This window comes from Tyto alba, unplaced genomic scaffold, assembly GCF_018691265.1.
Source record: "Tyto alba isolate M040663 unplaced genomic scaffold, T.alba_DEE_v4.0 Super-Scaffold_38, whole genome shotgun sequence".
In the NCBI taxonomy this organism is placed as follows: Eukaryota; Metazoa; Chordata; class Aves; order Strigiformes; family Tytonidae; genus Tyto; species Tyto alba.
In genome coordinates, this window is record NW_024881313.1 from 29,856,213 (window position 1) to 29,870,669 (window position 14,457).

Below are 14,457 nucleotides of genomic sequence, written 5' to 3' on the forward strand. Positions count from 1 at the left end.
ACGCTTCTTACCCTGCTGTATTTAAAAAACAGTAATTCAAGGGTTCTTCCCTTTTTTTTTGGTTTTTGGTTGGTTGTTTTTACCATGCGTATTTCATTGGATTCTCCTTTAATCTTTAAAATGGCACTTTAAGTACATTGTTCAGGCAACACATTTTTAATAATTTTACTAACCTCTAGATAATTCCTACCTTGTTCTTGACCGATTAGGGACAAAAAGGGAGTATTTCACATTTGATAATGCATTTTGCCTTCAACAGATACAGAATTTTTGTCTATCAGCTTATGAAGAGAAAATGTCTTCCTAAGCAGAGGATGACAGCAGCATAACTGACGTGCATTCAGGACAAAATTTCAGTCTGATCCTCATTTTCTACATATCGGAAATAATGAGAAGTTGCAGCCTTCCCTGCCCATGCTGCTTTAGGTTATTACAGATGGCAGGTCAGTACTAAAACTGCAATCACTCTTCCAGCTTCAGTCACCGTTCCGCGTAGTAACTGGCAGTATTTCTCCCATTCAGTCATTCCAAACTGGTTCAGCACGTGAACGCTAACTCTGCGCGATACCTGTCAGTCTCCCATTACTTCACCACCAATTTCAGCCTTCACCTGCAATACAAACTCATCACTTACTATCTATCAAAGAATTGACTTGCATACAGAAAACCGAACCTCATCAATGCAGGACCTTATGAAGCTGTGAATTTTTAATTGCGAGGGTGGCCTCATTAACAAATACTTCACATTTCAAGATTTAACCTAATTTTAAATCTAGTTTTACACAGAACTTTAAATGCCTTCTTGCTACAGGAAAGTCAGGAGTAAGAAAATGGAATTAAGTATTTTTTATGTCTGTTCAGAAATGGTTTCTGCCACTGGTATCAACATATTTCTCATGGCATTAGAACTGCAAGATCAAGGTCTTGAAACTTTCTGAGCTTCAAGTAACTACTAACACAAACCATGTACTGTTTAAACACTATGACTAAAAAGGAAGACAGGACTAGAAATTAGTTTTAATAAACTTAGTTTTAATTCAGAAGACTCCTTATCTTCTCTGTGTTTTACCAGATTTTCTCTTTCCAGCCAGCAGATGTTTTGGCTTCAAGTCAAATATGTGTCTGTCCGACTCCCCTTTCCTGCCCAGGCGATTCATTTTCTTTTGAGCTTTCTTTGCCATAGTCTTGACCTTCTTCACCATCTATTTAAAAACAAAGAAATATGCAGAGTAACTTCCTCAGTAACTCAGGTAACTAGCTTTACCTTTTAAAAAACCACTAAGCTAGGTGGTTTTAACAAGGACATTAACTAATAGCCAACATGTGCCACCATCTGCAACTTGGGAACAGCATCACTGCAAGAGACACTAAACCTCCTTGGCCAAGCTCTTCTTTCTCCAGTACACTAACAGCATGATCGTGCTATCCCTGGAATTCCTAACTCATTTCAAGGAATTCCACAGTTTGTAGAACTCTTCTTTCTTCATAAATGTAGAGACAAAAATTTGAAATATACTTTCCTAGTCTGTATTATTATGTCTTATTTGAAAGAATAAACTAGGCATTTTTGAAGTATGGAGAGTTCAAATGAACAGATGATGAAGCTGCAAAAACAAGAAAGATGATCTCTGGACAAACATAACCAGCCCAGCACGAAGTATCCCAGGAGCTGGTTTAAGTACAATCATGCTGTTTTAATAGCTATAAAGGTGAATTAACATTAACAAACCTTTTCATCACGAAGACCAGAAACATCCCGTGGTGTGCGAGAGGAGCTGCGACTGCGTGCCACGGATTTAGGGGTTTCAGACTCATCGCGTTTACGTTTCCTTGTAACACTACGGGACCTTCTCACATAATGCGCCTGAAATTCAAAACATCACTTTAATTATTAAAAACAGGAACAATCAGCTCAGACATGCTCCATTTCTAATCAGACTAATATGAAAAAAACGGACGTGATTATTCCATAGCTGACTTTGTCAACTGCTGGTCACTTCCTTTCTGTCCTACAGTACTGTTCAAATTTTGGTGAATATCAGCATGTTCTTTTCACAATTATCAACTCCAGTTCTCTTCTAAGTGGATTCGTAAGTAATGGATAAAAAGACACAAATTAATGGATAGCAATACTGCAGCAGTTTTGCAACAGCAAAAAAGCAATGAAGAAACCTACCTACAGAACCGTGTTCTGTTTACAGGACAAAGCCCTAAAGAATTTCACAATTGAAGACTTCTCCTCCTACAGCGTAAATTCCTCCTCACTGAGACTGCTCCTATTTCAACATGACATGTCAGCTCTAAGAAGCAGAAATGCTTGCTTCAGATGTGTAGTGCTGACATTCCTTGTTTCCTAACTCCTTGCCTAGTGAAAGAATTTAAGGTCTCAAGATCTAGATAGCCATAATACTGCTGGATTTGCTGTGTAAAATGGATTTTTTTTCCATTTCCAATAAAATTAAATGTCTCCTGAAGGCAAATCTATGTTTGAAGTACTTTAGGGGCCTTACATCTAAAGATGTCAGTTGCCCTCAAAGACTTCAATTCCAACTTTCAGAATTAACGAACCGTAAAAAGATAAGCCTGACCTGTCATTATTACTGTTTCTGACATAGCAGTGTCTCATTCAACAAAGCAGACTTGAAAATTAAGTATATTTAGCCAAACCCCATTCTTGAATCCTACACAAATTCCAAGAGTTCTAGTAGAAAGCGGTGCATATATTCGTGATGATAGCTTATTTTTTCAACCTACTCAACACGTTTTGATCACATCACTCAAAATTTCCAGTATCAACTGCCTCATCTGCGTTTCCTATTTTCTCCTTAATGGATCCACACCTCTCTCTTGTGCCAACTGTAATATGCATTTCAAATGTGCTCAAAGAAATGTAGCATGTAATGAAATTAATCTGTTAGATAAACATTGTATTTAATTAGCAAAAACTTACATCATCTTTATTAGTCATGTCAAGTCCAAGATCAGTCATTTCTTTCTCTAGCACCTTCCGCTGGACCTGGAAAAAGACAGTAAAGAAAACATGTTTCTTTCCAAAAAGTATGGTTCTATATTACTTTTTGTCTTAATATACTACCATAAGCCCATTATATTCACTATGTATTTACTCCTTTGGCACACCCCACAAACAGATGATGAAAGTTGTAACTTTGCATTTCATTTATGCAACTCAATTCTCTTCACCGACAAATCCTTCTCCACAGGATTGCAAAGTTGCAGGATTCCCTAAAGTTCTTTCAAATAGATTGCCTCTTTGAGGGGGAAGATGTCAAAGAGAGAAATTTCAGTCAGAAATGTTTCCTTTTCTCCCAAAAGGCACATACTTTGGGGAAGGTAAGAAATATTAGGTGTAAAATCAGTTAGGTTCCTTTCCCCAAAATGTCTAGTTATCTGGTTTATTACTTTGTAATCATCCTGGACTGGTCACAGGAGATTCTGACATTAGGAAGAGTGATACCCAGCTTCCAAAAAGAAACATACCATCTTTTCCAGCATAAGGAAGGCCCCATAAAAATGTTACATTATTGTAATTTTAAGTAATTATATAATTCTCCTAGTTTGAATTTAGATTTTAATTTAAAATAAACAAACAAACAAACAACAACAACACACGATGCAGCAACTTCATTAAATAAGCTGAATTGTAATCTTCAAAACTTTTTCTGCAATATATATATATGGAATTTTACAAAAGATTCTTGTGCCACAAAACAAAAAGGGCTACTGTCACTCACTTTGTTTGGCCTCCACAACTAAGTAGTGACCAGAACTCCTAGGAGCACAGAAGGAAGCACGCAGAGCACGGGAGAAGGCCAAACGTGACAAAAAGTGATCAGTTCCACCACCTGATACTGTTTTACATTTTCATAAAGCTATTACACATCAGCAAGATTTTACTACAGAGTATGTTCTATACTTGCCTTTTTCGCTGTTCTAGGCATCCTTGGACCTCGAGTATCTTTTTCCTTTGACTCCAGGATTTTCAGTTTCTTCTTCTCTCGGATCTGTTGGGCCAATTGTCGGATTTCCATCATTTCTTCATCTTCACTTTCTGGTTCACTGTCGTATTCTCCAGCAGCTTCTCTCAGCTCTTCCTCTTTCTCTAATTCTTCCAGTTTCTTACATTTTTGAAGAGATAAAATCAAGATGCTCATCAAATCCTTGACTTACAATCCTCAACATTGTATTTTTGCTTGGCCCAGGGCCGTGACAGCATGCAGGCCCTTCAAGGAAGAAACTACCTTACTTGATAATGACCCCTCCAGCCACATTTAAAGCAGCTGGTGATATAGATTACTGTGAACCTATGGGGCACACTACTATGTGGACTTATTTGATCACGTCGCATTACAGTTTGGCTGTAGTTGTGTGACTGCTCCAAAGCTGCCCACTGCATGAATGCAGATATACTATACCGTGAACTGTGCTAGCTGTGCTGTTTCTGGAAACACACTGAAAAAACCCTTCTCTTTCTACATTTAGTATGAGTCTGGAACACCAGCAATTCAGATGAACCCAACTGCATAACTTGCAGGCTCCACAGTCTGCACTCATTACCTCTCCTTAACAATCAGCAAGAAATAAGAACAGTGCTTTTATTAAACAAAAACACTGTAAGTTGAGAATTCAGTCCATTTTCTTTAACATCATACTTCAGTAGACACAAATTTGACAAATAAATTTCCTATTATTAATGATACATGAAGTTTGATAGCTACATTCCTTCTGGCTGTAGTCAAAGAATGAAGAAATCTAACTTCACCTGCAAACCTCATACATTAGGATGGAAAAGGTAAGATCACCATCATTCTGACAAGGTAAAGCAATCTTCCATTCTTCTGGAAGTCTGTCCTTGATCATTCAGAAAACTATCTTTTCCCATGATCAATGCAGACAATGTAAAAGAACTTGTACTCATGACATATTGTTTTAAATGTACAAATACAGTAATTTAGACTAAGCAAATAAAAGTATAAAGAGGTAAGAAACGTGCAAAAGAGTAATGGAAAACTCACTCTCATTATATCCGGATCAATGTAGTCAAGTATATTATGACCTTCCCATATCTCTGGTATCTTATCATATTTTTCAGATGAATTCATTAAGTCCCAGTATTCTTAAAAATATAACAAAAGTTAATAAAGAGAAACAATTTCAAAGAACATTAAATGACAAAAAACAAACACTCAGAACACAATAAAAAAAAAAAAGCGCACCATATCCCCAAGTGGCAAGAATTTGGTAGCATCTCTGACATATTCCCGAATACTTCTGAACTCCTTCCTATTGCCAAATATTGTTCAACAATGACATGATCCACTGCCAAGCCATAATAAGCAACAGATACCCAGCTGAAACTGAATACATGCAGTCTCTCTCCTATTGATACCTTCTTAACAAAGAGCATCAAGAATTAATGAGGTAGTATAATATAAAATGGAAGGGAAAAAACACTTGAATCATCAGACCAGGCATTGTATGTCTGGGAAACAACTGAATGATATTACAGAACAAGGAACAGTCATTGAAGATCACCAGTCCTGGAACAGAAGGACAGTACACAATAAAATGGTGGCATTGGTACTCAGCTGAAAGGAGTCGGGTTTAGGTATTCTCCCTTAAGACTGAACTAGACAAACTTTACTGGTTAATAATACTACTGATTTTTATACAGTACTTACTCTGAAGATCCAAAATATAATCATCTCCCATTTCCAGTTCAAGATCTCTCTCCTGCAAAGACATATGTGGTTTTATATGCCATCTAATTTAAAATCTATGGGCTAATATAGCAAATTGCAAATCCACCTGCTGATTTCTTAATTAAGAGATGCCACTTACCAATTTTCTCCTGGGTGTGTCTACTTCCATGCGTTTCTTACGTGTTACTGCTCCCTCTGGTATAAAAGGCAGCCGCTCCTGAAATTAATGCAACAATCCACCCCAATAAAAAAGGGAAAAAAAAGTCTGAACCATTTTTTAATAATGCTTTAAATCACCATTGTAGAGTAATAGATTTCTAAAGAATACACAATCCCAAGCTGATTCTCCCACCAGCAAAGGCAGTTATAGATAAAAAATGAGCAAATTTCACCGTATTAATCTGTTCACATTAAGATGAGAGAATTCTTATCCTACTTAAGAAATACTGGGAAATACACTAAAAGGTGTACACACATAGCCTACCTTGTTGTCTCTTCTGGTTGGCATGGCCAAGTGTAATCTATTCAATACTTCATTCACTTTATTTCCTTTCATTTTAGTATCAACTCGATGAGCCAACAGTCTGTCACAGGCCTGAAAGTGCACATGGCAACATTAGCTAAGGAATGAACCCTTCCTGAGACAAATGACACAGTAGACTTTCAATTCCAAATATGTACCTTCATATCTCATCTTGTCTATCTCTTATCTCTCTAGATCTGAAGAACTGAATTATTTTATATAAAAAGTATCATGGGAAGATGCATACAATCCTTTTTTTTTTTTTTTCCTTTACAATGAACTGACAATAACAGAAAGCAACAGAACTCAGAAAAAACTCACCATTTTTTTTTTAAACTATGATATGTATTAGACATAATTTTCTATTTGCAACCCAGTCCACTGAGGCTCAACAGGCTCTAAAGGATAACATTATGCTTGAAATTTATCACTATTAACGCACAGTTTAACTGAGATTAAATTCATACAAATGAAGCAAAATGTTAGCTGTTGATTTGGAATGAAATCAAGAGAAAAGAGACCTACCTCTGTTTTAACTTGGATTACGCCTTCTTCTGTTAGAGTACTTGTCTCTATTACAGAAAATCCTTCTGCTTCAAAAGTTTCAAATATTTTCTAAAATAGAAACATTAGCCCAAAGAATGACATTCTGCCCATTTCTTAATATACTAATACATTAAGAACAGAAATCCTAATCTAGTATCAATACACGCAACTTTTTACTATTTTATCATAATGTGTTTCTAATAAGATGACAGCAACTTTACAGCTACAGTTCTATTTAATCTGTTTCTTCTTTTATAAGCAAATAACTACTTTGTAAAAGGCACCTATAAATGATCCATAAGAAAAACTTGACACACTGGAGGGAAGGGGTGCCATTCAGAGCTACCTTGATGAGCTTGAGAGGTGGGTCCATGCAAACAGCATGAAGTTCAACAAAGCCAAGTGCAAGGTCCTGCACATGGGTCATTTGTGCCCAGAAATCCCATGCACAAATACAGGCTGGGCAACGCGTGGATTGAGAGCAGCTGTTCAGTGAAGGACTTGGGGCTATTGGTGGGTGGAAAACTGACTATGAGCCAGCAGTGAGCTCTCACAGCCCAGAAAGCCAACTGCATCCTGGGCTGCATCAAGAGCAGTGTGACCAGCAGGTCAAGGGATGGGATTCTCCCCCTCCGCTCTGCTCTTGTGAGACCCACCCTGCAGTGCTGTGTCCAGCTCTGGAGCCCCCAACATAAGGACATGGACCTGCTTGAGCAGTTCTGGAGGAGGCCACCCCCCTCATGAGGACAGGCTGAGAGAGTTGGGGTTGTTCAGCCTGAAGAAGAGAAGGCTCCAGGGAGACTTTATAGCAGCCTTCCAGTGCTTAAAGGGGGCTACAGGAAAGGCAAGGAGGGACTTTTTGAAATGGCAATGTAGTGACAGAACAAGGGGTAAAGGTTTTAAAGTGAAAGAGTGTAGATTAGGTTAGATATAAGGAAGAAATTCTTCACTGTGAGGGTGGTGAGATACTGGCACAGGCTGCCCAAGGAGGCTGTGGCTGTCCCCTCCCTGGAAGGGTTCAAGGCCAGGTTGGACGGGGCTTTGAGCAACCTGGTCTAGTGGAAGGTGTTCCTGCCTGTGGCAGGTGGGTGGAACTGGATGATCTTTAAGGTCCCTTCCAACCCAAACCATTCTATGGAAAAAAAAAAAAAAAAAAAAAAAAGAGAGAAGAAATAAAGAGTGAGAGAAACACAAATTCTGTCTGTCCTTGAACTTGCAGATACAAAAGGATCAAACAATCAGCCCTGCATATGCACGATGTGTTGCCCAGTGGGACCTTCTGCTGCAACTGTTCAGCAACACCCCTCAGTCTAGTGCTCATTGTCTCTGAATTCTTACTGAAATGATTACTGAACAATGCTATTCAGTCTTACTTCCAACTACAGAAGTAACTGAAAGTTCTCACAGCATGGGAGATTTCTGAAACCACTAAGGACTTATTTTCTGTTTGGCATTTATGATATTCAGGCAAGGATCTACATTAGACAATACTTAAGAAAGACACAGGTCAAGACCTGGAAAGCTACTTTCCAGTACAGTATTAAAAAGTGTAGATAAAGAAATGATCATGTAAAAGTTTTTGCCCAATACAAATGATAGTCATCCACAACACTTGCACATAATATTTTTGTAAATGTCAGAAGACAGAGAGAAAGGTGGGAGAAGTAGTCTAACCTGACTCTCCTCAGGAAGTTCTGCAATCCTCTTCACATCACATTTGTTTGCAACAATTATAAGTGGCTAGTAAAAAGAAAAAAAGAATCATAATTCAAGTTATCATGTTATAAAAACCTGGGGTTTATTAATAATATAAACCAAACCTACCTTGTTAGCAAACAATGGCTTAATATTTCTGAAGAGCTCTACTTGCTCCTCCAGGCTATGCCCACACTGCTCAGACACATCCATCACGTAAAGCACAGCAGCACGAAGATGTGCGAGCGCAGTTATAGCCTGCATCTCGATGGTGTTCCTATCCTCCAAAGGGTGATCCAAAATACCTGGAGTATCTACTACCTAAAATTAACATAATTAAGTTAGGTCTTAGTACAGGATGACTGATATGCTATTTCAGGACATGTGCTTGACTTCTGGTCAATATTATCTTTTTTAAGACAGTAGTGTTATCTCCTTTCAGTCATAAATAAGACTGTAAAGTCAGCCAAATTGAGAATGGGAAAATGGAGTAATGGGAGAAGAATGAGGTTTCAGAATAACCAACACTCCAAGTATTGAGCAAGCAAGGAAGGCCGTGGTCCAGAATTTGACAGTGATAAAAAGTGAGCTGGCTTTCAAACAGTAATTCCATTTCCATTCTTCCCTCAAATTGAAAACACACCCATACATGTACATTTTCAGAAGAGATTTTGACTACTGCCCTCATTTGGCACACTGTACCCTGCACAGCAGCTCTCAGACACAGCATGGCTCATCAAGACACAAAAATGCAACTCACACTGCAAAATGGCAAACAAGATTATAACTATTTCTTTAAAGAAAATGCAAACAGTGGCAGTTCTTACCTGCCAACGCAGATACTTATAATCCATATGTCCCACAAAGAGAGATTTTGTGGTAAAGGCATAAGGCTGCACCTCCACATCTGCTCTTGTAACCTTAAAACAAGATTTATTCACACACATTTACTGAAAATTTTCTGAAGCTGCAAGCAGTATATTATAATTATAATACACTTCCCTTGCTACAAAAAAAAAAAAAAAAAGCTAAAAGAGGTTATTCTGGCTTCTCTGCAATAATTTATCTATCAGAAAATATGTTAATGGGACACATGCTACTTGGAAAAAAATTATTTCTAAGAGTGAAATCTACCCTAATTTTCCATTTATCCCTCCAGGAGTTTCATTCAACCTCTACTCACATATTTGAATTTGCTGCCACTCACATCAGACAGTACCATAATGATATCAAACTGTTAAATGTTACCTTATTTGAACTAAATGGTATCTCCATATTATTTTTGAAAAAAAACATCCACATACCTTATTTATAAAGCTGGACTTTCCAACATTCGGGTAGCCACACAACAGAAGAGTGCGCGTATTGGGATCGATAGTTGGCAAACGAGACAAATGTTGTCGCACTAAAAAGTTAAAAAGATTTTTTAAATATCTGAGATAATTTAAGTTTTACTGAAATGGAATAAAAATTCATACACTGAATTGTTTATATACAAATTAATAACTTTTCTGACATAATCTAATTGATCATTTCTGAAAATGTATAATAGTCTGTAAACTCTACAAGTATCTACATACAACAAAAAAAGAAACTTAATATATGTTTAAAAAATTAAGACCACTGTGTTTCAGCTAGAATGACCCCATCAAATCAGGCAACATAGCCTGAAGGAATAATAAGCCTGAAGTAAGGAGTAATGTTTGTAAAATATTTAGCATTATTCTTCAAATGTATGTCAGTGAAAATAATAATAAATAAAAGCATGGTTGTGACTTTCAAGCAAAGAAAAACTTTTTATAACTGTTAGTAATACCATAAAATTTAAAGACTTTTCAAAGGGAAAACTATTTAATCAAAAAATAAATCCTAAGTATTTGGGGATTTTGAAACTATTTCTGTGTCTCCTGTGTCTAAATTCTATATTAAACACATTCTTCCAACTTAAGAATAAACTTTACATCCAATTCACACACTTTATTTTAGCTTATTTATAACACAAACCTTGCTCCAAATATTCCAAGCTTTGTTTCTGTCTTTTGATAATCGTGCACATTCGTCCCAGAGCAGCGCGTTTCAGCTGTTTGCAGCGGTACAGGGAATCACCATACTTCATCAGCCGCACATAGTCTTTGCCAACACTGTGGAGACCAGAAATAAGAATTTAACCAATAATCAACCAGTCAGGTACAAAAATTGAAGAAATTAACATCCCTTACTTGTCAATCAGGTTCTTGGCAATATTAATCTGTCCCAAAGCCAGCTTGTAGTGATCTTTGTCATAGAGAACATTCATCAAATCTGCATAAAAAGGATGAATATCCTAAAACAAAAGCACAAAATATAAGCCTAATATTTTCCTTCTTTAAGATGACTACTTCTTGGCAACTATGCAAGTTCTTTATTACAATTTTTAAGGCTTTTTTTAAAAAGAAACTGCAAGAAGCCAGCAATAGTTTCTAAAAACAAATTCATACCATACCGCAATCACAGCACCAATGTACATTCCTCCCTTTTCTGAGTGCTAGATTAAATTCTGTTTAAGACTGGATAAGAAGGGTTTCTTCAATACCCAGATAAATCCTTCAGCTTTCCAAGGAACCGACATCTTTGGTTCAAATATTTTAAACAAAATTTCAGCTACTTATGTACTTATTTGCAGAAATTTCATCATGTGATGCTAAACAAAATACAGAAGATACTTGTGGGAATACTGCAGAAATACTGGGCATGTAAACATCAGCAAAAATATGGTTGTAGGTCAACAATTTAAGCACAAGCAGAAAACTACTGATAAAAAAATCCCACTGGGCACATGGATCCAGGTGCAGTTTTGGGGAAGTTAAGGCTATGTGTATCTTGTGTGTTTCTAACACGATCCTTTATGGGGGCAAAAACAATGTTTATGTTTTCAAAGTAACCTCTGAAGAACTGAAGATAAGAATCAATGTGATATATTTGGTTATTTCTTACTGCAAATATTTTCCAGGGAAGACTAACCATAAGCACAATTTACATATGCATACACAAAGAAGAAATAAGCAGACACAACCTACTTAAAAACCCCCACACCTTCCTTCTCTTCATTCAACAGCAACTTCTGGCAAATATCTGATAAGTTAAAACTCTGTAAAGCCCATCCTTCAATGAGCATCCATGGGCACAATTTAGAATTCTTTTCTTAGTAGGAACATACTATTTTTGCAGAACAAGTTTCCCTAAAATTACTCCCAGTAAAATCTACTATGAATCTGTCAAAATCATCTACACAGTGAATGCGCAGGATGTTGCTCTGGCAAAAATAAATTTGAATAAAACAAATACACTGTTGAAGAAGTATTCCTGAAAGCAAAATTCCTTTACGATCAAATGACAAAACACTTACATCTAATTTGGGGAAATCAGTTAAGATCTGAGTGAGTCTATCATGGTAATTTTGTTGAGTATATTTGACTTTTCGCATGTAAAAATGTCGAATCCGATGGATTTGATAATGTTTATGAATGACAGTTGGAGTCTTCCGCTGAGTCTTTGACAATGTCAAGTCTATGAAGTCCTGCAATCAAGGAAACGTGATTAATTATAAGAACCTGTCAATTTGTTTAAAGTCATAAATGTTATTTTGGTGGAGGAGCATGCAGCATCCATGTCACGCAAGGTTTGCAACGTACGTTTTAGTACAGGTTCCCATCTCCGGGAAGTAACAAGCAGTTTCCACATTTCCTCCCCGGTTTTTGTTTCCCCTCGCCCAGAGCTGGCCTCCCGTCCGCCTCTGCCACAGCAGCGGCTCGGGAAGCGGGCCCGGCTCCCCCACAGCGGGCCCAAACCCCGCCGGGAGCTCCGCGCACCCCACTTTTAACTAAAGCTCCTCCGTTAGACTTTATTTCGAAGGAGCGCGCAGCGATGAGGCCGAGTATGACACTGTCTTGGAAAACGGGAGGGATTTTTGTGGGGGGACACCCCGGCGGGGCTGAAAAGGGCAGACCCAGGATCCCTCCTCGGCCCTGACAGGACCCCCACTGCCCCCCCACACTCTACATGGTACAGGCCGCCAGGCCCAGGAACACTAGCCCTGGGCTAGTCCACGCGTGCCGAGGGAGGGGGAGGAGGCAAAGGCCGGGGCCATGCCGGCAGCGTCAAAACGGGAGGGAAAAGATTAGCGCCCTCCTGAGGCGCGGCACGAGCCGCCGCATGGCGGGAAGGGCCCGTTCCGCGCTGAGGGCCGGGGAAGGGGGAACAACGCCCGTACCTTGGCGGACGGCACCACCGTAATCTTCTTGAAGTTGTAGAGCGCCATGGCGGCCGCCCGAGCCGAGCCGCACGCCGCCGGAAGAGGGAGAGAGGCCGGTCCCTCTCGCGATAGCGCCGCGCTTCCGTCCCGGGGAGGCGGGGAGGTAGGGCCGGGCCCGCGGCGGCTGCGGCCGGGTGGGGCGTGGGGCTCCAGCGGCCCCGAGCGGGCTCTAGGGTTGGGGGGGGGACCAGGTCCCGGTCCGGTTGGGGTCCTCCGAGCCGGCGTGAGCTCGGGGTGCCACGGGGGGCTCCGGAGGGAGCGACGGGCTGCATTAAGTTGAGGTCTTGCCGGGGAAAGACCAAACCGTGAGCAGAGGTTGAAGCAGTGGCCTGTCGGTGTGATTTAGAGCAGTCGTGTTCGGTGCTCTGGAGGACCGTGAAGGGAAAACGCATCCTCGCCCTGTCCGGTTATGTGATTAAAGGCAAATTGCCATTCGCGCGTGGGGGCGGAGGACGGGTGGGGGAAGGGACCCCAGTAACCCTTTCGGTGCCAAGGGGCCCCTTGCCTGCCGAGGCCGTCGCAGCGAACCATCAGCCCTGTGGCCCAGAAGTAGCACCCATCAGGCGGGTCCCAGGGGCAGGTCTCAGGATCACCCTGCAGATCGCAGGGGTAACAGCCTGCGGGGGTGCGGGACACCTCGTGGGATGCTGGGAGGGGAGCATCGTGGGACATGGGATGTTCAGCGAAAGGACCAGGGATGGGAAAAAGGTAGGCATTAAGGTAGATAGGCAGGAAAAGAAGTGTGGGAAAATGGAGAGAAAGGGGGCTAAAAGACACCAGTATCATGTCGACAGGCTGGTCAGTACACATGCCTGACCATGGTCAGCGCACCCAGTCACTACAGTCTGTCCTGCCTTATTAAACTCCAACCATTTTCCTGGTTGAGGGGGCTGGCTGTTGTGCATCTGCGTGTATGGAGCCAAGTGCCTGCCACAGGAAAAGGTGCAAAGATTCACAGCGCCCGTGTCTGGGGTGCCAGGAACTGGAGGGACTGCGGTGCATGCATACGGTATGTCAGTGTATGTATATATGCATGTGTATGTATATATGCATGCAACTGGGCAAGCAGGGGCTCCGGGGGCCAGATGCTGGGTGATGTGAGTGTCGAGGGCCTGTGTGGCTGGCCATATGCACCAGCATACCTGTGCTGTGCGGGTGTGCTCCCACGGGGAGTATGTGCTCGCCCGTCCTGGGGCCATGGAGCTGCAGCAGCCTCACCTCTGTCAGGCTACTGCATTCCTAACCCCCAACATACACCCTCCTATTTCCCTTTCTCTCTGATCCTCACACCCCCCACCCTTTTTTTTTTTTAAAAAGGCAATTTTCATTTCTCATACTAAATTGTAAATCCTTTCAATAAAGTGAATTCTGAAGCAGTTTATGATCTTGACTATACCCTGTGTTCTGTTCTTTTTTGCGTATCTCCAGCAAACATGAGATCTGAACAGAGACCTCAGATGTAAACTTGAAAGATACCTGAATGCTGGCATGTACTGCAGTGTGCATGTCTCTCCCTGTTTTCTACTTAACACTAATAGTAAGTGGGCATGCACTGAAATACATCAGTTTTAAATAAATTACAAATTACTTGATACACTTTGGAAGGCAAGTTAGATTAAAAATTAAGAATTCCCTTGGCTTCCACACCTTTTTTTTGTCTCTCCGCACAACGCATGACATTT

At 40.3% G+C, this 14,457-nt stretch overlaps 1 protein-coding gene across 1 annotated transcript; it reads right to left on the minus strand.

Moving 5' to 3' along the window:
• Positions 1–1,011: 1,011 nt before the first annotated feature.
• On the minus strand, positions 1,012–12,847 carry GTPBP4 (GTP binding protein 4). The gene is made up of 17 exons (XM_032982623.2): positions 12,734–12,847; positions 11,870–12,040; positions 10,704–10,807; positions 10,489–10,625; positions 9,789–9,889; positions 9,312–9,404; positions 8,614–8,805; positions 8,464–8,529; positions 6,769–6,858; positions 6,205–6,315; positions 5,860–5,937; positions 5,700–5,751; positions 5,034–5,134; positions 3,939–4,136; positions 2,951–3,016; positions 1,730–1,864; positions 1,012–1,202 (listed from the first exon to the last, which is right to left on the minus strand). The coding sequence occupies exons 1-17, from the start codon at positions 12,779–12,781 to the stop codon at positions 1,050–1,052; spliced, it is 1,896 nt and encodes a 631-aa protein (XP_032838514.1). The 5' UTR covers positions 12,782–12,847; the 3' UTR covers positions 1,012–1,049.
• Positions 12,848–14,457: the final 1,610 nt, after the last annotated feature.